Here is a 24,637-nt window from a genome sequence, read left to right as displayed (position 1 = left end):
TCGATGTTCATGCCCCCGGGGTGCAGACTCCCCAAACGGAATATGAGGTGCTGTTCCTCCAATTTCCGGTGCTGCTCGCTGTGGCCATGGAGGAGACCCAGGACAGAGAGGTCGGAGGCGGAGTGGGAGGGGGAGTTGAAGTGCTGAGCCACCGGGAGGTCATTGGTTGATTGATTGATTGATTGAATGGCGGAGTAGACTTGATGGGCCGAATGGCCCGATTCTGCTCCTATCACTGCTGAACTCAGTAGGGCGGGGTGGGGTGACGAGCGAGCGTGTACGAGGGCAGGCAGTGACCGTGCCGTGTTCCACTCACCTCCCAGGTCAGACAGAGGCGACTGACTGCCGGATTGCACAAGCCCATGACAATGGCAAAGAACGAGAACAGGTTCTGCTTCTCCTTGCAGCTGCAAGAGGGAACGAGCATCAGGGTCGGCATAAAGCAAGGGGGGGGGGGGGGGGGGAGCAAAGGGGATTGCAGATGCTGTTTTACCCCCCCCCCAAACAAAAAGACACAAAGTGCTGGAGTAACTGAGCGGGTCAGGCAGCAATCAGTCTTAAGAAACATCCCGATCCGAATCCAAATCCAAGACATCACCTGTCCATGTTCTCCAGAGATGCTGCCTGACCTGCTGAGTTGCTCCAGCATTTAGTTTCCTTTCCATCTTTTCATCTATGGCCTTTGTCCGACCATCTACCTGCAAACAGCCCCACTCACCTGAATCGACCCATTTATTACCTGCAAGGCTTTGTCCCTCCCTGGTCCTCCTCTCTTCCAGCTTTGCCCCAACCGCCCACTACAATCAGTCTGAAGAAGGGTCCCGAACCTAAGCACAGCCCATCCACGTTCCCCAGAGATGCTGTGTAAGGAAGAACTGCGGATGCTGGATAAAATCGAAGGTGGACGCAAAAATGCTGGAGTAACTCAGCGGGTGAGGCAGCATCTATGGAGAGAAGGAATGGGTGACGTTTCGGGTCTCGACCCGAAACGTCACCCATTCCTTCTCTCCATAGATGCTGCCTCACCCGTTGAGTTATGCCCCATGTCCCACTTAGGAAACCTGAACGGAAACCTCTGGAGACTTTGCGCCTCACCCAAGGTTTCCGTGCGGTTCCCGGAGGTTTTTGTCAGTGTCCCAACCTGCTTCCACTACCTGCAACCACCTGCAACCTCCGGGAATTGCACGGAAACCTTGGGTGGGGCGGAAAGTCTCCAGAGGTTTCTGTTCAGGTTTCCTAAGTGGGACCAGGGGCATCAGTGTGCGGGGATCGCTGGTCGGCGTGGACTCGGCAGGGTCGGAGGGGGGTGTGGGGGTGGGGCAAAGGGCCTGTTTCCACGCTGTATCTCTAAACTAATGCATTTCGTTGTCTCTGTACTGTACACTGACAACGACAATTAAAATTGAATCTGAATCTGAATCTGAACTAAACCAATCTAAAGACCAGGAGCCAGGAGTTACAGTCCCGTCGCGGTGCCCATCTCTCCTCGTCCCCACCATTCCCCAGTCACGAGCCTCGATGGCGAACGGGTACTTACAAGGCGGCCATGTTGATGAAGTTTTTGAGCAGCTGCACTCGTTTGCCCAGCCGCTCGCACATCAGGATCTCGGTGGCCACCCAGTGCTGCACCTCACTGCACCGCTGCAGCACCAGCTCCAGGTTCGCCGTCCGTTTCCGAATGCAGTCGTTCCGGAAGACGTAGTGGATCAGCTCCAGCTGCAAGAGTGTCAGAACCCCGGGTAACACGGTTAGTATCGTTTAGCTGACTCACGTGTACCGAGGTACAGTGAAAAGCTTTTTTGTTGCGTGCTAACCAGTCAGCGGAAAGACAATACATGATTACAATCGTGCCGTCCACAGTGTAGAAATATATGATAAAGGGAATAACGTTTAGTACAAGATAAAGCCCGGTAAAGTCCGATTAAAGATAGTCCGAGGGTCTCCAATCAGGTGGATAGAACCTCAGGACCGCTCTCTGGTCGGTGATAAGATGTTTAAGTTGCCTGATAATATCGGGGAAGAAACTGTCCCTGAATCTGGACATGTGCGTTTTCACACCTCTGTCCCTCTTGCCCGAACACTAGAATTGTTTTGGTTAGCAACCTTGTCTGCTGCGGATATGTGACGTTATCGTCCCTGAAACTGTCCTTTATCCCAGGGGAGAAAGGTACACACTTTACAGCATCGAGAGAGGCCATTCAAGAGAGTTTTATTGTCATGTGTCCCAGATAGAACAATGATATTCTTACTTGCTGCAGCACAGCAGAATGTGGAAACATAGTACACTGTAAACAATATAATAGAGGGAGAATAAACGTTTCCGTGCGTGTGTATATACATACTCACAATATATACACACACATATATATATATATATACACACACATACTCAAAAAATAAATAATAGTGCAATAATAATAATAATAATAATAATAATAATAATAATAAATGGCGGCGCTGTAATGGCGCGGCCCCTGCAGTTCGTCTGTCCATTTTTTAAATTTTTGTCCCGTTTGCTGTGGTTTTTATATTTTTTATTTTTTCGGCCCATCAAGTCTACTCCGCCATTCAATCATGGCTGATCTATCTCTCCCTCCTAACCCCATTCTCCTGCCTTCTCCCCATCACCCCTGGCACCCGTAATAATTAAAAATCAGTCAATATCCGCCTTAAAAATATCCATTGACTTTACCTCCACAGCCGTCTGTGGCAATGAATCCCACAGATTCACCACCTTCTGACTAAAGAAATTCCTCCTCATCTCCTTCCTAAAGGTACGTCCTTTTATTCTGAGGAAATGGCCTCCGTGGAAACTCTCCCACTGGTGGAAGCATCCTCTCCACATCCATCCTATCCAAGCCTTTCACTATTCGGTAAGTGTCAATGAGGTTCACCCCTCATCCTTCTAAACTCCAGCGAGTACAGGCCCAGTGCCGACAAACGCTCACCATATCTTACTCCAATAATTCCTGGGATCATTCTCGTAAACCTCCTCTGGACCCTCTGCATGGCCAGCACATCCTTCCTCGGATGTGGGGCCCAAAATTGCTCACAATACTCCAAGTGCGTTCTGACCCAGCGCCTTCTAGACCCTCAGCGTCACACCCCTGGGCTACCCACCTCATGCACACAGTTTAAAAGCTCCCAGTCAAAGGCTGTGATCTGGATGGCCATCTCCATCATGTTCACTTCGTTAATCTCTGGGCCTTCGTGGGAGAGCCGCTCGATAGCAGGAGGGGGGACCTGTGAACCGACAGAGAAACAACAGTCAACTTTGCACAGAACATAACGCAACGAAAAGATGCTGGTTTATAGACAATGGACAATAGGTGCAGGAGTAGGCCAGTCAGCCCTTCAAGCCAGCATCGCCTTGCAATGTGATCACGGCTGATCTATAACAAAGACAGGCACAAAATGCTGTAGCAACTCAGCGTGTCAAGAAGCATCTCTGGAGAATATAGATCATTGACGTTTTGGGTCGGGACCCTTCTTCAGACTGATTGTGAGGCAGGGGAGGGAGGGGGGGGGTGCAGGGTGTGGGGGGGGGGGGGGGTAAAATGTAAAGCAGGAGGAAGGGTTATGGGTGTAAAGGGAGGGGAAAGAAGAGGGATAAAAGGGGAATGTGGGATTGGAGGGTTGGGAGGCCACCTCGGGGGGGGGGGGGGGGGGTGAAGGGGAAAGTGAAGGGAAAGTGGGGGGGGGGGGGGGGGGGGGGAGAGAGGTGATAATTGATGTTGTGGAAATTAAAGTTTGTTAAATCCATATTCTTTTTCAAACACGGTGGGATCAATTTCAACCACCTGAATTAGCAGATACATCATGGATCTAATTCAATTCTAATACCTCTACCTCAGCACATCGATGAAATGTCAGCCTGGATAACATTGCAAAGATTCAAGATTCAAGATTCAAGAGAGTGTATTGTCATGTGTCCCAGATAGGACAATGAAATTCTTGCTTTGCTTCAGCACAACAGAATATAGTCAGAATACATAAAGAAGAATACTTCCATAGACACAAAAAGCTGGAGTAACTCAGAGGGACAGGCAGCGTCTCTGGAGAGAAGGAATGGGTGACGTTTCGTCCCGAAACGTCACCCATTCCTTCTCTCCAGAGACGCTGCCTGTCCCGCTGAGTTACTCCAGCTTTTTGTGTCTGTCTTCGGTTTAAACCGGCATCTGCAGTTCCTTCCTACGCGAAGAATACTTCATCCCAGGTGGCATTGAGTCTGGAAGATCAGTTGTGTCTGCTTCTGTCCTTTGTGCCCCAGTGATAAAACAGGCGTCAAAAACGAATTAATTAAATCATTCATGCACTTTCCACGGTAGCCACTGGTACGGTTTGCAAAGTGATCCTGTCATTAGCAGCAATGGAACCATTTTCACCGCAAGCTCAATGGCGCCACCTGCTGTAAGTGGAGTCGAGAGCAGCAAACATCATCTGCCGGTTGCTAAACGCATCAAAGGGCCTGTTCCGCTTTCACGACCTAATTCACGACCTTTTTGTACTCGTGGACATTTATCATCAGGCTAGAAAAAACGCCCCGACCTACTTGATGCCACAAGTACCTATGACCAGCATCACAGCCTGCTACGACCTCGTGACTACCATGCTGCGAGTACGAGTCAAGGGCAAACTCGACAGAGGTCGTGAATTAGGTGGTGAAAGTGGGACAGGCCCTTAATTCTCCTTCCCATTCCCACACAGACCTTTCTGTCCTGGGTCTCCTCCATTGTCAGGGTGAGGCTAAACGCACATTGGAGGAACAGCATCTCATATTTCACATGGGCAGCTTACAGCCCAGTGGTATGATATTGATTTATCTAACATCAGGTAGCCCCGGCATTCCCTCTTTCTCCATCCCTCCCCCACCCAAGCCGCACCAGCTTCTCGTTTTCACCCAACAAAAAGCTAACAATGGTCTGTTTCCGTTATCAGGGGGAATCAGGGGATATGGGGAGAAGGCAGGAACGGGGTACTGATTGTGGATGATCAGCCGTGATCACATTGAATGGCGGTGCCGGCTCGAAGGGCCGAATGGCCTGCTCCTGCATCTGTTGTCTATTGTCTATCACCAATACATTTTTTTTGCAGATCTTTCATTCATTGTTCTTTATCTCTCTACATCATCGTCTATATCTCTCGTTTCCCTTATCCCTAACCAGTCTGAAGAAGGGTCTCAAACTGAAACGTCACCCATTCCTTCTCTCCAGAGATGCTGCCTGTCCCACTGAGTGGTTCGATTCTCCAGCTTTTGGTGTCTATCTCTGCAGCAAACATAATGCTCAATATTGAAGATAGACACAATACACCAGTGTAACTCAGTGGGTCAGGCAGCATCTCTGGTAGAGAAAAGGAATGGGTAATGTTTCAGGTCGATTGATTTATATTGAGCAACACAGGAACAAGCTGCCCGGAATACAATGTGTCTGCTGAACTTGAGCCAAAACAGCAACGTTTTCATTCCTTAGATCTCGAAAGCTAAACTCCAGCGAGTTTAGATGCATTCATTTTGCATTTTTTAATTGTTGCGCATAAACCATTCAATTTTCTCCAGAGATGCTGCCTGACCTGCTGAGTGACTCTAGCACTCTGTGTCCATCTCTTGTATCAACCAGCATCTGCAGTTCCTTTTTATTACAATCAATCCACCAACAGCTTAGGACAGTACTCTAGCTTAAGGAAGGACTTCTGAATGGTACTTCCATTAGAAAAGACACAAAGTGCTGGAGTAACTTCGGTCTGATGGAGGGCCCCAACTGGAAACGTCACCTTTCCATGTTCTCCATAGATGCTGCCTGGGTCGGGCATGAGATTAAGTTTAGTGGAGTGTCCTGCAGAAGGGGACAAAGGTCAAGGAGGGAGATACAAGAAACTGCAGATGCTGGGATGTGGAGCAAAAGACAAAGTGCTGGAGGAATTCATTGGGTCAGGCAACATCTGTGGTGGGAATGAAGAAGCATTTTGACGAAGAGTGCCAATCCGAAATGTTGTCTGTCTTTTCCTTATCCTGACTCGTTGAGTTCCGCCAACACACTTGGTGTTTGGTTCAGGAAAGAATTCCAGAGCTCAGCAGTTCCAGCATGCTGGATCCATGGTATTCAGGGATGCAAAGGCCAGGACCGTTAGAGCGCAAAGAGTTAGCAGAGACGTGGAGACATAGGGAGTGACACAGGTCGGGAAGGGAATGAGTGGGGTAACATATGATGAGCCTTTGATGGCACACGGCTTCTACTCGCTGGAGTTTAGACGGATGAAAGGCGACCTCATAGAAACTTACCGACTAGTGAAAGGCCTGGGCAGAGTGAATGTGGGGAGAAGGTTTCGACTCGGAGGAGCCTCAGAATTAAAGGACGTTCCTTTAGGAAGGAGATAAGGAGGAATGTCTTTAGTCAGGGGGTGGTGAATCTGTGGAATTCATTGCTACAGAGGGCTGTGGAGGCCAAGTCAATGGATATTTCTACGGCAGAGATAGATAGATTCTTGATTAGTGCGGGTGTCAAGGGTCATGGGGAGAAGGCAGGAGAATGGGGTTAGGAGGGAAGAGATAGATCAGCCATGATTGAATGGCGGAGTAGATTGGATGGGCCGAATGGCCTAATTCTACTGACCTTAGGACCTTATTTCATTGAGAGAATAGTATTTAATGTGCCTGCTTTGTAATCTCACAAATGGCCAAAGGATTTCCTAACATCAAAGTGGTTCAGTTCTGCTATGATGTCCACTTTAATGACAGGCCTGTGTGTTATAACCAGGATAAGGGTTATACAGACCTGTGTTTCGTTTGAGTTTATACAGCGAACAGCTTTTGTTGCGTGCTATGCGGGTCAGTCAGAAACAATACATGATTAAAATCGAGCCGCCCCAAAGTGTAAAGATACATGATGAAGGGAATAACGTGAATAACATCTTCTGCTCCTATCACTTATGAACCTATGAGACATGGGCGAGCGGAGATGTGTCGGTACTTTGCTGTCTCACCAGCGATTCCACCGACTCCTTCGTGCAGGCGAACAGGTGAGTGTTCACCCCCAGCGTCGTAAACACCGAGTCTTCATCCAAACGAAACGTCGTTTTCTCTGCAGAACGAAAACACAGTTTTGAACATCAAAACTCGAGAAGGAGCACCATGCTACTCAAGCAGGAGAAGTTTCTTGGTTTCTTGGTCCTCCAAAATATTCCAAATGGAATTTAAACTGGAGGTGGTGGAGGGAGGGCTTAAGCCAGAAAAGGGTAATTGGGAAGAAAGAGCTACTTTAAATGTAGTTGCATCTGGTTGGGTAACTATAGTTGGGTGGAGATTATTCCATGCTTTAATTGTGCGGGGGAAGAACGAATTGCTGTACACATCTGTCTTTGTAGCTGGGATCACAAATTGGATCGAATGCCCTCATCTGCTCCTAATTGGTTTGGGTTTGGTGTAGGTCTTGTAGTCTATGTCGAGCTGACCATTAATTTGACAATTAATCCTCAGTGATGGAGAATTTACTGATGTCCAAAGATGGGTCTCGACCTGAAACGTCTATAATAGGTCCATTCAATGTCTTCACTGTTCTCTTGTACCAACAATGTCTTATTCTCTGGATCAGTACACCTCTTCTCAATTCTGCCCTGAACGAGCTTGTTTGTGACAGGGCAACATCTGTGTGGGGGGGGAGGGGGGGACAGTGGACAGTAGACGTTTTGGGTCGCGATCCTTCCTCTGTGCCGAGGGAGTGGATGAGAGATGGACACTAGACAGAGGTGAGGCGGCAGGGTCACGAGCTGACACAAGACACACAATGACGCAGCGGTAGAGTTGCTACCTTGTAGCGCCAGGGGCCCAGGCTCGATCTGGAGTACAGGTGCTGTCTGAACGGAGTCTGTACTGTACGTTCTCCCCGTGATCTGTGTGGTTTTTCTCCGGGATCTCCGTTTTACCTCCCACACTTCAAAGACGGTCCAGTTTTTGTCGGCTAATTGGCCTGGTATAATTGTAAAATGTCCCTAGTGTGTGTAGGAAAATGTAAAATGTAAGTGGGCTTGGTGGGCCAAATCGCTGTTTCCGCACAGCGCTAATTTCTGGTGGGCCAAAATAGTCTGGAAGGGTCTCAACCCGTCACCTAGCAAAGTTCAAAGTAAACTTTCTGAACTAAACAGTAGTTACCAATACGTTTGATACTCCAAATGGGTAATATTCACAACCAGAAACCAATAAAAATAGACAATAGACATTACATTATTTAAAATATTAAAATATTCACAGTGTTTGTAGCAAAATCTTTGAGGATTTTAAAAAAGGGCTGCAACTGAAAGGTGCCCGGTGCAAATTTCACTGGAGACATTGACTCCAGTTTGTTTGTCTTTTTTGGGTACTGTTCATGGATAGGTGGGATCCCGCTGACCCGGCCAGGGTTACTCCACATTTTGTGTGTAACTGATAGGTGGATCCCGCTGAGGAGGGACGGACTGGTGGATGGAGTCAAGTGGGGATGAGGAGGGAAGGCTGGAGATAATGCGATCAGGAGCTGGGATGTTGTAGGAATCAACTGCAGATGTTGGTTTAAACCAAAGGTAGACACAAAGCTGGATATGATCGGTGGAGGTGACCCCAGGGGCTGCAGATGATATGGAATCAGATAGGAAATGAAGGCGGAGGATGGGGTCAGGTTAAGGACAGGGTCTTTCTTACCTCCTGAGGATCTTATCGCCACCAGCAGCAGGTTCGTATGCACAGGCTCCTTTGATTCTTCCTCACAGTGCTGAAGCTTCTCGGCCACCGACAGCACGATGTCGTTCACCGACGCCGATAACCTGCTCTTGATGGTCACATAGGAATGGTCAGTAGCGTAAATACGGCAGAAAACTGGTGGGGCAGAAAGGAGGAAGAGAATTAATATCAGTAGCACATTGACAACTGGGAAACGGGCCTGGTCTGAACCAGACACAATCGTGACTTCTTCAACAACCTGGTCATAGTTTGGGGGAAATACTCAATTTCATTCAGTTTACAAATTCGACAAACATTACAAGCATCTTATAGTCATAGAGAGTCTTAGTTTAGTTTAGAGACACAGCATGGAAACAGGCCCTTCCGTACCGACCAGCGATCCCCGCACATTAACACTTCTGTACACACATAGAAAATAGGTTCAGGAGGAGGCCATTCGGCCCTTCGAGCCAGCACCACGAGGGACAATTTTACATTTATACCAAGCCAATAAACCTACAAACCTGTACATCTTCAGAGTGTGGGAGGAAACTGAAGATCTCGAAGAAAACCCAGGCAGTACACTGGGAGAACGTACAAACTCCGTACAGACAGCACCTGTAGCCAGGATCGAACCTGAGTCTCTGGTGCTGTAAGCTCTACTGCTGTTGCCCTTAGGAGGCATCGAATCCTACAGCATGGAAACAGGCCCTTCGGCCCAACTTGACCATGCCGACCAACAGGCCCCATCTACACTCGTTATACCTGTCTGCATTTGGCCCATATCCTTCTAAACCTGTCCTATCCATGCACCCGCCCAAATGTCTTTTAAACTTTCACACCAGTTCTATGTTATCCCATTTTCTCATCCACTCCCCGCACTCTAGAAGCAATCTACAGAGGCCAATTAACTTATAGACAAACCCATACGTCTTTGGGATGTGGAGGGAAACTGGAGAAAACTCACGTGGGCATCGGGTGAACGTGCAAACTCCACACAGAGAGCAACCGAGGACAGGATTGATCCCGGGCCTCTGGTGCAGTAAGGCAGCTACCAGTATTTGGCCACTGGATGATTATTTCCAACGAAATCAGTCACGAAACACTCAGTCCGATCATGACGTTGAATCATCAGCTGCACCTTTTCTCCGACACAATAGCTGGATGGCACACCCATTGTATGCACATTCCTGACTCACTACCTAACTCAGTCCAACTTAGTCGCTGCCCATCAGGGATGTGTTTCAGTGACAGGAAACGCCCACTAAATATAAGACACAAAGTTTAATTTTGTGTCGGGGCGGGTCCCTTCTCCATGTTCTCCAGAGATGCTGCCTGACCTGGTTCAATGGGCAAACATAGAAACATAGAAATTAGGTGCAGGAGTAGGCCATTCGGCCCTTCGAGCCTGCACCGCCATTCAATATGATCATGGCCGATCATCCAACTCAGTATCCCGTACCTGCCTTCTCTCCATACCCTCTGATCCCCTTAACCACAAGGGCCACATCTAACTCCCTCTTAAATATAGCCAATGAACTGGCCTCGACTACCCACTGTGGCAGAGAGTTCCAGAGATTCACCACTCTCTGTGTGAAAAAAGTTCTTCTCATCTCGGTTTTAAAGGATTTCCCCCTTATCCTTAAGCTGTGACCCCTTGTCCTGGACCTCCCCAACATCGGGAGCAATCTTCCTGCATCTAGCCTGTCCAACCCCTTAAGAATTTTGTAAGTTTCTATAAGATCCCCTCTCAATCTCCTAAATTCTAGAGAGTATAAACCAAGTCTATCCAGTCTTTCTTCCAGTCCTGACATCCCAGGAATCAGTCTGGTGAACCTTCTCTGCACTCCCTCTATGGCAATAATGACCTTCCTCAGATTTGGAGACCAAAACTGTACGCAATACTTGTGGCAAAGTGTTTAAGAAGGAACTGCAGATGCTGGAAAAATCGAAGGTAGACGAAAATGCTGGAGAAACTCAGCGGGTGAGGCAGCATCTATGGAGCGAAGGTATGGGTGACGTTTCGGGTCGAGACCCTTCTTCAGACTGATGTGGGGGTGGAGGATGGTGGGGGGGGGGGGGGGGGGCGGGCGGGGAGAAAGAAGAAAGGAAGTCAATGTTCATGCCGCAGGGGTGTAAACTACCCAAGTTCAATGGTTTCTTTATTGTCGTATGTACCAGGTGCAGTGAAATATTTTTTTAGCATACAGCTCAGCAAAACCATCCCCATACATTAGCACAGTGCCCGGTCAGTACAGAACAGCCCGTCGAGTCCATATGCAAGAGGCACCATTTAGGTACCAATTTAACTGTCTCAGCTGCAGCTACTGAGTTACTCCAGCACTTTGTGTGTTGTTTTTTTTTTGTAAACCAGCATCTGCAGTTCCTTGTGTCTACCCACGAAAAACAGGGGGTGGCTTCAGCAAAGCCTCCATCACGCAGGCGGCAATGTGCTTGGTTCGGCCAGGAGGGGCCTCACTTACTGCAACAAGGGCCAAGTAATGGACACTTACTCTCATCCGTCCCACGCAGGGGCTCCCTCTGCTGGAGGCAGATATCAGTGCGACTGAAGTGACGGAACAGAGGCTTAATCTGTTGGGTGAAGAGTGATAATGGTTAACCTGTTGATGAAGAATGCCGAGGCTGTTTACATTTTCAACCGAGGGGGATAATCCTCAACGAGACTCTTTGTACTAACACTGCTGAATCATCCTACCACAACCAGAGAGGGCAGTTCCGAACTGCTATCGATCTCATTGGTGACCCTCGGACTATCCTTGCTCGGATTTTACCGGCTTCACCTTGCACTGAACATTATTCCCTTATTCATGTATCTGTACACTGTGGATGGCTTGATTGCTATCATGTTATGTCTTTCCAATTTCCTCTGTACACGTGACAATAAACTAAACTGAGAAGTTCTATTTCTGCTGACTCTATGCTAGATAACTTGGGAATTTTTATTGCCATGTCTGAACCTGACCCTTCGGACTATCTGTAATTGGCATTTACTGGACTTTATCTTGCGCTAAACGTAATTCCCTTCATCATGTATCTGTCCACTGTGAGCAGCCCGATTGTAATCATGTATTGACTTTCCGCTGACTGGTTAGCACGCAACAAAAGCTCTTCACTGTATCTTGCGACACATAACCATAAACTAAACATTTAGAGATACAGCGCGGAACCAGGCCCTTTGGCCCACTGGGTCCGTGCCAACCTGCGATCCCCGCATATTAGCACTATACCACACACACACTAGGAACAATTTACATTCGTACCAAGCCGATTAACCTACAAAACTGCACGTCTTTGGAACGTAGATTAGTTTGTACTGAAGATAAGACACAAAAAGCTGGAGTAACTCAGCGGGTCAGACAGCATCCCTGGAGAAAAGGAATAAGTGACGTTTCTTCAGACCGAATGGTCTCGACCCGAAACGTTACCTATTCCTTTTTCTCCAGAGATGCTGCCTGACCGTCCTGGGTCCTGAAAACTCCAATGGCCTGGTCTACGAAGGAGATTGCCTACGGCTGCCCTCGACTGCCTGTAACTACATAGCGACCCCACTCCATTGCACTACGAGTCAAAAAGAACCACGCCGACCAAATTTTACTCCCGGGAATATTTTTCCACGCACTGAAAATTTTTCCACGACCTAGCTGAGGCCGCGATTAGGCGGGAACTTCCCTCGAGCATGAAGGAGAGTTCCGGTGCCCTGCTAGGACCACATGTCGACCATGTTGCGAATATGAGTCGAGGGCAAACTCTTCTGAACTCGCAGATTAGGTCGCCGCAGTGGGACAGCCCCTTTACTCCAGCTTTTTGTGTCTATCTTCTGTTGAAACCAGCATCTGCTGTTCCAGTGTTTACAGGGAATTTACAAAACGATCAGAATATTTACCTGTTTCTTTCTCAAACAGCTCCAATCCTCAGGTGGCCTGCCAGAGAGATAGATAAATGGATTTAATGCTAGACCTGCAACATATTATATCAACTCTACGATTCTTGATGGAGCAGCACTCAGGGAACACCCACAGTAAATTGTTAACATTTAATAGATACAGCAGGCAGTGAAGAAAGTCTTGTCGCCAGCAAGGAGGCCTTACTGCAGTTGTACAGGGCCCTGGTGAGACCGCACCTGGAGTATTGTGTGCAGTTTTGATCTCCTAATTTGAGGAAGGACATTATTGCTATTGAGGGAGTGCAGTGGAGATTCACCAGGTTAATTCCCGGGATAGCGGGACCGGCATATGATGAAAGAATGGGTCGGCTGGGCTTGTATTCACTGGAATTTAGCAGGATGAGACTCATGAGAGGGGATTAGACAGGCTAGATGTCGGAATTGGACAAGCTAGATGCAGGGAAAATGTTCCCGATGTTGGGGGAGTCCAGAACCAGTGGTCACAGTTTAAGAATAAGGAGTAGGCTATTTAGGACTGAAATGAAGAACAAGTTTTTCATCCCATTTACCAATTCAACAAATCTAGGGGTGATTTATTTGTTTCGAAGTGAACAGAGACAGTGACTTTACAGAAATCATAACCAGGCTGGCACAGTGGCATAGCGGATAGTCCTGCAACCTCACAGCATCAGAGACACGGGCTCAATCCTGACCTCGAATGCTGTCAGTGCGGAGTTTGCACGTTATCCTCTGCCTCACCTGGAAAGACTGTCGGGGTCCTTGGATGGAGTTGAGGGGGGAGGTTAAGGGATCTGCTGCATCTCCTCCGGAGAGAAGGAGGAATCACAGAGGAGGGGAGCATCGAAGGGAAGGAGATGCAACACCTGTCACTTTACCTCCCCCCCTTGACTCCATCCAAGGACCCCAACAGTCTTTCCAGGTGAGGCTGAGGTTCACTTGTACCTCCGCCAACCTCATCTACTGTATCCGCTGTTCCAGGTGTCAACTCCTGTACGTCGGCGAGACCAAGCGCAGGCTCGGCGATCGTTTCGGTGAACACCTCCGCTCAGTCCACCTTAACCTGATCTCCCGGTGGCTCAGCACTTCAACTCCCCCTCCCAATCCCAATCTGACCTTTCTGTCCTGGGCCTCCTCCATTGTCATAGTGAGGCCCAGTGAAAATTGGAGGAGAGGCACCTCATATTTCGCTTGGGCAGCTTACACCCCAGCGGTATGGACGTTGACTTCTCTAATTTCCAATAGCCCTTGCTTTCCCCCTCTCTCCATCTCCTCCCCCTTCCCAGTTCTCCCACCAGTCTTACTGTCTCCGACTACATTCTATCTCTGTCCCGCCCACTCCCCTGACATCAGTCTGAAGAAGGATCTCGAGCCATTCCTTCTCTCCAGAGATGCTGCCTGTCCCGCTGAGTTACTCCAGCATGTTTTGTCTATCTGCCATTGCTTTGTTCGATCACCCTGTGCCAGGTATATACAGTGTCACTCCTCACCTGAACTCCACCTTCTCCACCGTGCGCTGTAGCCTGGACATGTCGTCCTTCAAATTCGGGTAGAGACGCACGTCTTTTTTGGCAATGGTGTTCAGGTCCTATTCGATTCAAGCAAACAAACGGACAAATTAATACATAAGATGCATAAAGAACGGGCCTGGTTCGGCAACACTGCGCCCAGTCCATCACGGTTTCTGCCCTCCCCACCATCGAAGGGACTTACCGGAAAAAGGCAGCCAGCATCATCAGAGACCCACACCACCCTGGCCACGCTCTCATTTCACCCCTGCCATCGGGAAGAAGGTACAGGAGCCTGGAAAACTGTAACGTCCAGGTTCAGGAACAGCTTCTTCCTTGCAGCCATTGGGCAAGAATAGGATCTATGACACCACGGTTGGACTCTGGATGGCAATTTACTCTGTGCATTTCCATGGCAGCAGTGAGCAGACAGAGGTTGCAGGTGCATGTTGTCTAGGGAAGCAGCAGCGCATGCGTCTTCCTGCAACGGAGGGGCTGTTGTGCAGCTTGCAGTCCGTCACACATGTACAACTCATCAACAACTGGCTGCATGTTATCAGGCAACCACCTGTTATAAGGGAAGTGAATCATCCCACCACAACCAGAGAGCAGTCCTGACCTACTATCTATCTCGTTGGCCATCCTCAACTATCCTTGATCGGACTTTGCTGGCTTTACCTTGCACTAAATGTTATCATGTATCTGTACACTGTGAACGGCTCAATTGTAATCATATGTATTGTCTTTCCGCTGACTGGTTAGCACGCAACAAAAGCTTTTCACTGTACCTCGGTACACGTGACAATATACACAACTGTCACAACTTGGCCGCCTGTTATTTCCCTTCGTGCCAAGATCCTGGTGGCTTCCGTTCAAGTCAACCCTGTACAACTCGAACTGGCTGCAAGTCTCATGAATCTCCGCTCTGCCAGTCGCTGATGATAACACACAAAGACATCAGCGGGTGCGGGGGTGTCTGTCTGCCTGTTGTTGAGCATCCTGAAGACAATGTGGCTCTGATAACACTTAACCCGCAGAGTGCAGTGCTGTGTGGAGATACAGCTCGGCCGTTTGCATTTGTTTCATCCAGAACAACATCACAATGTCGCCCAGACCAGACCAGCCCAGCCCAGACCAGCCCAGCCCAGACCAGCCCAGCCCAGCTGCCAAGGGATTGAGGAAAGTCATCTAATTTTACAGCCTCCAGCCACTGCATTTCCTCACTCGCACCTCCAATATCACTGCCTGCTTTTCAGAATCCTTCACCCAGTCAAGGAGTCCAGCTCACAGCTGTCATTCTTACTTATATCCTGCTCTCTCCAGTTAGTTGGGCTGTGTTTGCATATGCAGAGGTCAGAAAGGGGTCCAGCTCATTTGTCATTGTTGATGTATATATCCTGCTGTCTTGTGTGTGTGTTGTGTGTGTGTTTGCATGTGTGTGTGGTCAGAAAAGGGGTGTGTGTGTGTGTGAGAACATTTGTGTGTGTGTGTGTGTGTGTGTGTGTGTGTGTGTGTGTGTGTGTGTGTGTGTGTGTGTGTGTGTGTGTGTGTGTGTGTGTGTGTGTGTGTGTGTGTGTGTGTGTGTGTGTGTGTGTGTGTGTGTGTGTGTGTGTGTGTGTGTGTGTGTGTGTGTGTGTGTGTGTGTGTGTGTGTGTGTGTGTGTGTGTGTGTGTGTGTGTGTGTGTGTGTGTGTGAGTGAGTGAGTGATTCAGTCAGTCAGTGTCAGTGAGTGAGTTAGAGAGAGACAGACAGACAGACAGACAGACAGACAGACAGACAGACAGAGACAGACAGACAGACAGACAGACAGACCTTTCTGTCCTGGGCCTCCTCCACTGTCAGAGGCCCAGCACAAATTGGAGGAACAACACCTCATATTTCGTTTGGGTAGCATACACCCCAGCAGTATGAACATTGACTTCTCTAACTCCAAGGAACCTTTGCCTTCCCTCTCTCTGCATCCCTCCCCCTTCCCGGTTCTCCGAGTAGTCCGATTGTCCTCGTTTACATTTTATCTTTGCTTTGTTGTTACGCTTCTCCTAGCCAACAATAATCTATTCTACATTTGCCTTGATCTCCATCCCCTTCGTCTTGTTTTCACACCTACATTTCCTTATCTCTGTATCTCCCTCTCCCCTGATTCAATCTGAAGAATGGCCTCGACCCAAAACGTCACCCATTCCTTCTATCCATATGCTGCCTGTCCCGCTGAGTTACTCCAGCATTTTGTTTCTACCTTCCATATATATATATACACAAGGTAGAAACAATATATATGAGGAAGTCGAAGATCCAATTGCTCAGGGATGCTCAGAGACCCAGTTCTGTGAGCTTGGTAACCAGCTTGAAGGGGATAATGGTATTAAATGCCGAGCTGTAGTCTATAAACAACAACTGAAGAAGGTGTATTTATTGTTCAAGTGGTCCCGTGCGGAGTGGCGTGGAGAGCCTGTGAGATCGCATCCTCCGGTGGTCTGTTGTTGTGACGGTAGGTTTGTTTTGAGGTAGGAGTTGATATGGACCATAACCAACCTCTCACAGCACTTCATCACCACAGACATGAGTGCCACTGGTCGATAGTCGTTGAGGCACGTCACCTTACTCTTCTTGGACACCAGTATTATTGATGCCCTCTTAAAGCAGGTGGCAACCTCAGACCTCAGCAATGAGAGGTTGAAAATGTCAGCAAAAACTTCAACCAGTTGGTCTGCACAGGTTTCGACAACTCGACCGTGTGTACCGTCAGGATGTACCGCTAGAGTTTCGGCCCGAAACGTCACCTATTTCCTTCGCTCCATAGATGCTGCTGCACCCGCTGAGATTCTCCAGCATTTTTGTGCACCTTCGATCTTCCAGCATCTGCAGCTCCTTCTTGAACACGTACCGTCAGGATGGTTCAGTTGCCTAATAACAGCGGAGAAGAAACTGTCCCTGAATTTGGTGATGTGCGTTTTCACACTTCTGCACCTTTTGCCCGATGGGAACAAGGAGAAGAGAGAGTATCCAGGGTGTAACTCATCCTCGATTATGCTGCTGGTCTTGCATAAATGGAGTCAATGGAAGTGAGCTTGGTTTGTGTGATGGTCTGGGCTGCGTCCACAATTCGCTGCAATTTCTTGCGGTGTTGGATGGAGCTGTTCCCAAACCAAGCTATGATGCATCCCAGTAAAATGCTTTCTACGGCACATCTGTTGCAGTTGGTGAGGGTTGTTGGAAACATGTCGAACTTCCTGAGCCTTCTAAGGAAGTAGAGGCGTGGGTCTGTTTTCTTGGTCGTTGCCTCAATATGGGTGGTCCCTGTGATGGATATGTAATGTACTATGCCAGTGCCCCTTGAGGCCAAAAGCAGAAGCTGGAAAATGTATCTGTGCCTCGTGACTGAGGTCAAGTGACCTTTTAGAAGTTTCAGTGATTGCAGATTAAACCTTTCCTACAAGATGTCGGACGTGTCTTCATTGTGCAAGTCACAACAAGGTCGTAAGGAAGGCGTTACAGTCCCGGAGAAGTTGTTGGTGATATTTACCCCCTGGGAATTTCAACCTTCTCTACTTCGAGACCATCAATGCAAACTGGGGTGTGTGTCCTGAAGTCTATCACTATCTCCTTTGTCTTGCTGACATTGCGTTATTGGCAGATTGTTGGTGATATTTACTCCTAGGTGTTTGAACTCTGGATTTTTGGCCTAATGAGTAGCCCTGTCTCGATGACACTGTTGGTTTGGAACCTGAGAAGAAATGAACTCTGCAGCTGAATTCATTCCAGATATTTTACACCCTAAATAATAATAATGTTGAATATTCCTGAACGTGAAACAGTCACGATTCAAAGTTCACTCACAGCAGGCAAATAAACTCTGGATGAGTTGAGTCTATGTTTACCTAACTACGGTTAGAGTTGTGGACTTAAAGAGATCAGGGTCAAATCTTTATTAAAAAAATAATAAAAGCTATCGCGTCACCCTTCAGTCACTGAGTGCGTTATCAAAGAAAGTCCAAAGTCGAAAAGATAACATTGACTTCACAAATTGCAATGCAGCAAATGGAGTTTGTTGTGTATGAGAACGGCCAAGGAATTTGAGTGAACCTGAATGGGTAGGCAAGAAGGTAAAGCAGCATTTTGGATGCGGGCCGCTTTCAGCTACGTCTCAGCACATTTTCATTGCTAAAGACGGCCAACTAGGACCGAGACTGGGAGTTGAGGGGCAGTGACGGTGGTCCATTGATCAGGGCTTGGAATTGGCTGACGTCTGAAGAAGGGATCCAAAGATGCTGCTGCCTATCCCGCTGAGTTACTCCATACATCTTGTGTATTTCTTTGATGAGTGTTCAGTTTATGGGAATTGGAAGTGGTTGGGGCTACCTAAAAAGATTGGGATGAGGTTAGGATGGACAGAGGAATGGGTGGGTGCCTGGAATGTGTGGGCGCCTGGAATGTCACAAAGCCAGTGGTCGATTGTGGTGATGAAGCCACGCAGACAGTGATGTAGTGGCATGTAAGCTCTTCGAGCAATAGGCACAGAAGTCGCCGATATGCAGGAGCCCCGAAAAGCGGTCTCCCTCCAGGGGAGCAGCGGGCTCCCGGTGCCGCCGTCCACAGACCTGTCGTTGGGGTCACATGCAGGCACAGCGGCCGCGGCAGGGTTGCGTCCTCCACCGCTCCAAACTCCGGACTCGGGCTCCGCGACGGTGAGGTTCAGAGTCCCCGGTCGAGGCCCTTCTTCAACGACATCTGACCCGACGAGGAAAAGTCGGGTCATGCAGGGAGAGATTCCTTTCCCCCCCCCTCCCACCCCAGCCCCCCCACACACCCACCAACATAAAATAACAAAAACTACATAAAAACACAGACAAAAAATAATAAAAACGCGGACAGGCTGCAGTGGCCGCTGCTGACCAGAGTCGCGCCGCCTACCGGTGTAGGCACATTGATATGCAGGAAATGGAGGGATATGTATCACATGCAGGCACAAGGGGATTAGTGCAACTTGGTTTCGGGTCGAGGCCCTTCTTCAATCTGACCCAAAGTGTCATCCATCCTTTTCTCCAGGGATGCTACTTTATCGGTTGAGTTACTCCAGCACTTTGTGTCTTTCTACAGATCCTCCTCTGTAATTTTTTCCACCTTTACCACAATGTCACCACTCCTCTCTTCTGCCCGATCAACATTCCAAGGGTCTGCTCCTTCCAGAGCTCCCTGCTTCTCCGTTCTAGAGTCGCAATTCCTGCCCTTCCCACCATCCAGGTGAAGCAAAGATACAAAGATACACGTGTACCATTTAAAATGTGGTGTTCTATATTCAATGTTCACTGTCATGCCTGCCTTCATCACCATGTTCAATGTTCACAAAGTGGCTTCTTATTCATTGCAGAATTGGCTAGCCTCTTTCCTCAATCTCCAAGAGTGATCTTTAATTTCCAGTTCCCTCCATCCCATTCTCACTCACTCCCAACTCCCAAGACTCCATTTCTTCCTCCACAGATGCTGCCTGACCTATCGAGTATTTCCAGTATCTCCCCTTGTTTTAACTTCAGATTTCCAGCATCCGCTGATTTTCACTCCCTCCAAGTTCTGGCGAAAGGTTATCAACCCGAAACATTGACTCACTTTCTTCCTCCACGGGTGCTGCCTGACCTGCCGAGTACTTTCTTTTTTTTTAAATTTCGGATTCCGAACATCGGCATATTTTTGTGTACTCCATCCACCTTAAAGCCCCTAGGTTAAAATCCTACACTGTTCCAATGAAGCTCAATGTAGGCTTAAGGAACAATATCATATGTGCTGCCTACATATATCACAGCAGAGGCCACACAGCATTGAAATTCCACAGTTTCAGAGTACGAGCATTTCCAATTTGTATTAGAATTGACCGGGTCTGATAAAACCTGTAACATTAAACCTGTTTTTCATTCACCACATATGCCATGTATTTCCAGCATTCCTTTTTATTTATGACATGTTCTACATCTCACTGTTCCATTTGTCAATATCAATATTAACCTGTCTGTTCAAAGGTTTCAAAGATCTTTTATTGTCACATTCACCAATTAAGGTACAGTGATATTCATATTGTTTAAGAAGGAACTGCAGATGCTCACAGTCTGAATCAGGGTTTCAACCCGAAACGTCTCCTTTGCTCCATAGATGCTGCCTCACCCGCTGAGTTTCTCCAGCATTTTTGTTCTCTTTCATCCCCTCTATTTATATCTTCTGCAGAGGGGCGACATGGTTGTGCAGCGGTAGAGTTGCAGCCTTACAGCGGCAGTGTGACCCATGTTCGATCCTGACCACGGTTGCTTTCTGTACGGAGTTTGTACATTCTCCCCGTGCCCTGCGTGGGTTTTCTCCAGGTGCACCGGTTTCCTCCCACTTTCCAAAGACGTACAGGTTTGTTGGCTAATTGGCTTTGGTAAAATTGTAAATTGTCCCTAGTGTGTGTCGGATAGTGTTAGTGTGCAGGGATCGCTGGTCGACGTAGACTTGGTGGGCAGAAAGTCCTGTTTCCGCGCTATATCTCTAAACTAAACTAAACTAAACTAAACTTGGATAAATCAACTCCAACTCAAAGGCCTTCAGCAAACTCTCTCAGCCAGCATCAGCACATTTGGTGCCTTTCAGTCCCTCCCTACTAGTTTAGTTTAGTTTAGTTTAGTCTAGTTTGTCACGTGTTAGTTTCACACAATCCCTTTGGCCTCTCCATCCATCCATCCCGTCCATCCCAATGTAGCTGAGGCGTGTTTGGGCAAGTTGGGCCGAAGGGCCTGTTTCCACACTGTATCACTCTATGACTCCATCTCTCTTCAACTCAATCCACGCCTAATGTCTAACTTTTCCCAGTTTTCCATGACCCGGGAGGAAATCGGAGCACCTGGAGGAAACCCACGCAGTCACAGTGAGGATGTGCAAACTCCACACAGACAGCACCTGAGGTCCGGACCGAACCGACAAACCTGCATGGCTTTGGTTCGTGGCATTTTTGTTTTGATTACACGATATTCAGCTGCAGTTGTAATAAGCGCGTGGGCATTGGAATGCAACATCCGTATTTTATATAAGTAATTGAGGAAGCCACCTACCTTGAGCAACTTTACAGCAGTTTCATCTTCCAGAAGGAGATCCTTGCATTTCTCTGCCCAATCTATCGTGATTTTCAGCACCTTCTGCTTCTTCAGTTCCGGGTAGGCCTCATTGTAGTTTTCGGCCTTCCCAGCCATGCCCATAGAGTATGTAATACATAGTTAAGGAGAACTGCTTTCACACCTTCAAAGGCTCAGCGAAAGGACATTCGAAGAATTTAGAATAGATCGGGTGGAGGTACAGAGCATCTTGCCCAGAGTGGGGGAATCGAGAACCAGAGGACATAGGTTTAAGGATAAGAGAGGGAAGGTGAAGGATTTTATAGGAATCTGAGGGGTAAAGGCTGGTGGGTGTATGGAACGAGCTGCCGGAGGAGATAGTTGACGCAAGGACTATTGCAACGTTTAAGAAAGCAATTAGGCAGGTTCATGGATAGGACAGGTTTGGAGGAATATGGGTCAAACGAAGGCAAGTGGGACTTGTTGGTTGGTGTGGGCAAGTTGGGCCGAAGGTTCTGTTTCCACACTGTATGACTGTGATTCTGTGACTCCAGTATCTGATTCTTTTCTGTTAAAAGTGCTGCCTCAATGCATGTTGCTGTTGATGGTATAATGAGAAATCTTGATTGCATCTTCTATTATTTTATTACAATGTGAGAATTGTGCACTAAATGACTGTGCCTGAAAGAGCGTTTGAAGAAGTGTCCTCACTGTTGACGTTGCCTATTCTTGTCCTCCAGAGAGGCTGTTTCATACAGGCAACCGGTCGCCAATCGAGGAATGTGGAGTTTGGCAGCCACAGTAACATTACTGCCACATGAACAAAGTGGTATGTCGTGCAGAACAGAATGAGTGAGGCTATTGTGAGAGAGGGCTTACTGGGATTAGCATTGCTCTCATTTGAAATTCCTTGGATCCTGTTCATCGCTGGACCAGCTGGCTGACTAAGGACTGTCCAGGTTGGTGAGAACAGTATGGGTGTACGCCCTGGTACCGGACTGTAGTTATCTGTGGAATTCATCGCCACAGACGGCTGTGGAGGACAAGACATTGGGTATTTTCAAAGCAAAGATGAACAGATTCTAGATTTGTAAAGGGTGTCAAAGGTTATGGGGAGGGGGCAGGAGAATGGGATTTACATGGGAAAATAGATCATAGAAACATAGAAACATAGAAATTAGGTGCAGGAGTAGGCCATTCGGCCCTTCGAGCCTGCACCGCCATTCAATATGATCACGGCTGATCATCCAACTCAGTATCCCATTAGCATCTACGATCATCCACGATCAAATAGCAGTGGACTCGATGGGCTGAAGGGCCTAATTCTGCTCCTATGTCTATCGTCCATGAGGAAGTACGCTATTCTAAAATGCTGGAGAGTTCCTGCAGTCTTTGAAAGACACACAAGGTCTGTCGGTAATCTGTAAATTGTCCCTAGTGTGTAGCATGGGGTGATCGCTGGTCGGCAATGGACTCGATGGGTCGAAGGGACCCAAAGGGACACAATGGGAGATATCGATGGGAAACAGGGCACTTTCAATCTACCATTCACACTTGTTCGATGTTATCCCATTAGCATCCACTGGGGGCAATTTACAGCGGCCAACTGGCCTACAAACCCGCACGTCTTTGGGATGTGGGAGGAGCCGGACGGAGCACCCGGAGGAAACCCACGTGGTCACAAGGAGAACGTGCAAGCTCCACACAGACGGCACCCGAGGTCAGGATCGAACCCGAGTCTCTGGCACTGTGAGGCAGCAGCACTAACAGCTGCACCACTGTGCCGCACGAAGTACAGCTTCAATATCAGCACAGGAAAATGTTGCTGTTCGGGATGGCTAAATATCGATTGATGGGATATGCTTCAAAAGCACATCAGGTGCATCGCCTATTCTAATGGTGTGTTCCTGTGGGAAAAGCAAGGGTGAAAATTGTTCATGTTAAACCCTTGTTCAAAAAAACTGGTGTTGTGATGAATCCTGTAATTTTCAGACGAGACTGCTTAATCTCAGTGCCTGGGAAAATTTCAGACACAGCAATCAGAGACAGAATTTGCAAGGTGCTTGGACAAGTTGAGATTGATTAGGGAAAGCCAACGTGAGTTTGTTAAGATTTCACATCACCAATTTGATGAAGGTACACAAAAATGCTGGAGAAACTCAGCGGGTGCAGCAGCATCTATGGAGCGAAGGAAATAGGCAACGTTTCGGGACGAAACGTTGCCTATTTCCTTCGCTCCATAGATGCTGCTGCACCCGCTGAGTTTCTCCAGCATTTTTGTGTACCTTCGATTTTCCAGCATCTGCAGTTCCTTCTTAAACACCAATTTGATGAAGCTCATTTTTGAGGCCATAACAAAGATGATCACAGAGGGCATTGTTTTTTAAGAAGGAACTGCAGATGCTGGAAAATCGAAGGTAGACAAAAATGCTGGAGAAACTCAGCGGGTGAGGCAGCATCTATGGAGCAAAGGAAATAGGCAACGTTTCAGGTCAAAACCCTTCTTCAGAGAGGGCAATGGGGTATATATGGATCCCCAAAACATTGGACAAACCACCAGGTAATAAGCTGGCAATCAAGCAGGTACAATGGGAAGGTGACACAAATAAGCTGGAGAAACTCAGCGGGTGCAGCAGCATCTATGGAGCGAAGGAAATAGGCAACGTTTCGGGCCGAAATAGCAATGTTTAAAAGAAAACATTTTGACAGGTACATGGATAGGATCAGTTTGGAGGGGTGTGTCACAGGTAGGACTAGTGTAGACGGGACATGTTGGTCGGTGTAGGTGAGTTGGGATGAAGGGTCTGTTTCCGCACTGTATTACCCAATGGCTCGAGACTATAAGCAACAGAATGAAGGAGTCTGCCATAAGGAGCAGAGCACTAAAGAAAGGATAAAATAGACACAAAAAGCTAGAGTAACTCAAACAGACTGGAGAAAAGGAATAGGCGACGTTTTTGTCAAGACCCTTCTACCCGACCCAAAATGTTAGCAGGGACGCTGCCTGTCCCACTGAGTTACTCCAGCATTTTGTGTCTATCTTCGATGTAAACCAGCATCTGCAGTTCCTTCCTACGCCAAAGAAAGGCTGGCCGAACGTGAACCATTGCTTCACTTAATCTACACTAATTAGCTGGACTTGGGCACACAGGGAATGATTTCAAAATCTCCAATTGCCACAAAGCCTGGGAGCGGAATAAACGGAGGAGGATTGTAACAGTTTTAGTGGAGATATAGACAGGTAGTAACATGATGCGGAGAAATGTGGCTGGAAGAATGGGAAGAGGAAATGTAAACTTGAGGCCACAGTCCAAGAGCAAGTGGTCGTGCTACATGTGGGTGGTTTGTTGATAGTAGCCGGGCAGGTTGATAAATCGATTAAATTGAACACATGCAGGATTCTGAACTTTATAAACATTTTAAACCATGCACTTCCTGGGGTAGA

The 24,637-nt window shown here is 47.8% G+C and overlaps 1 protein-coding gene across 2 annotated transcripts in view; it reads right to left on the bottom strand.

Annotated features, from left to right (window-relative positions):
- Window positions 1-24,637, bottom strand: part of rapgefl1 (Rap guanine nucleotide exchange factor (GEF)-like 1) — a 91,076-nt gene that overhangs the window by 12,334 nt on the left and 54,105 nt on the right. For both annotated transcript variants that reach the window (XM_055656964.1, XM_055656963.1), the window contains exons 4-12: window positions 21,193-21,343; window positions 14,102-14,199; window positions 12,594-12,630; window positions 11,203-11,281; window positions 8,672-8,845; window positions 6,982-7,079; window positions 3,121-3,243; window positions 1,538-1,716; window positions 317-407 (exon numbers count right to left, since the gene is read on the bottom strand). In XM_055656964.1, coding sequence (XP_055512939.1) covers window positions 317-407; window positions 1,538-1,716; window positions 3,121-3,243; window positions 6,982-7,079; window positions 8,672-8,845; window positions 11,203-11,281; window positions 12,594-12,630; window positions 14,102-14,199; window positions 21,193-21,343 — 1,030 coding nt within the window. The remainder of the gene's footprint in view (window positions 1-316; window positions 408-1,537; window positions 1,717-3,120; window positions 3,244-6,981; window positions 7,080-8,671; window positions 8,846-11,202; window positions 11,282-12,593; window positions 12,631-14,101; window positions 14,200-21,192; window positions 21,344-24,637) is intronic.

This window comes from Leucoraja erinacea, chromosome 27, assembly GCF_028641065.1.
Source record: "Leucoraja erinacea ecotype New England chromosome 27, Leri_hhj_1, whole genome shotgun sequence".
Lineage (NCBI taxonomy): Eukaryota > Metazoa > Chordata > Chondrichthyes > Rajiformes > Rajidae > Leucoraja > Leucoraja erinaceus.
The sequence above is the reverse complement of the archived record's forward strand: the minus strand, read 5'-3'. Positions and strand labels throughout refer to the sequence as shown.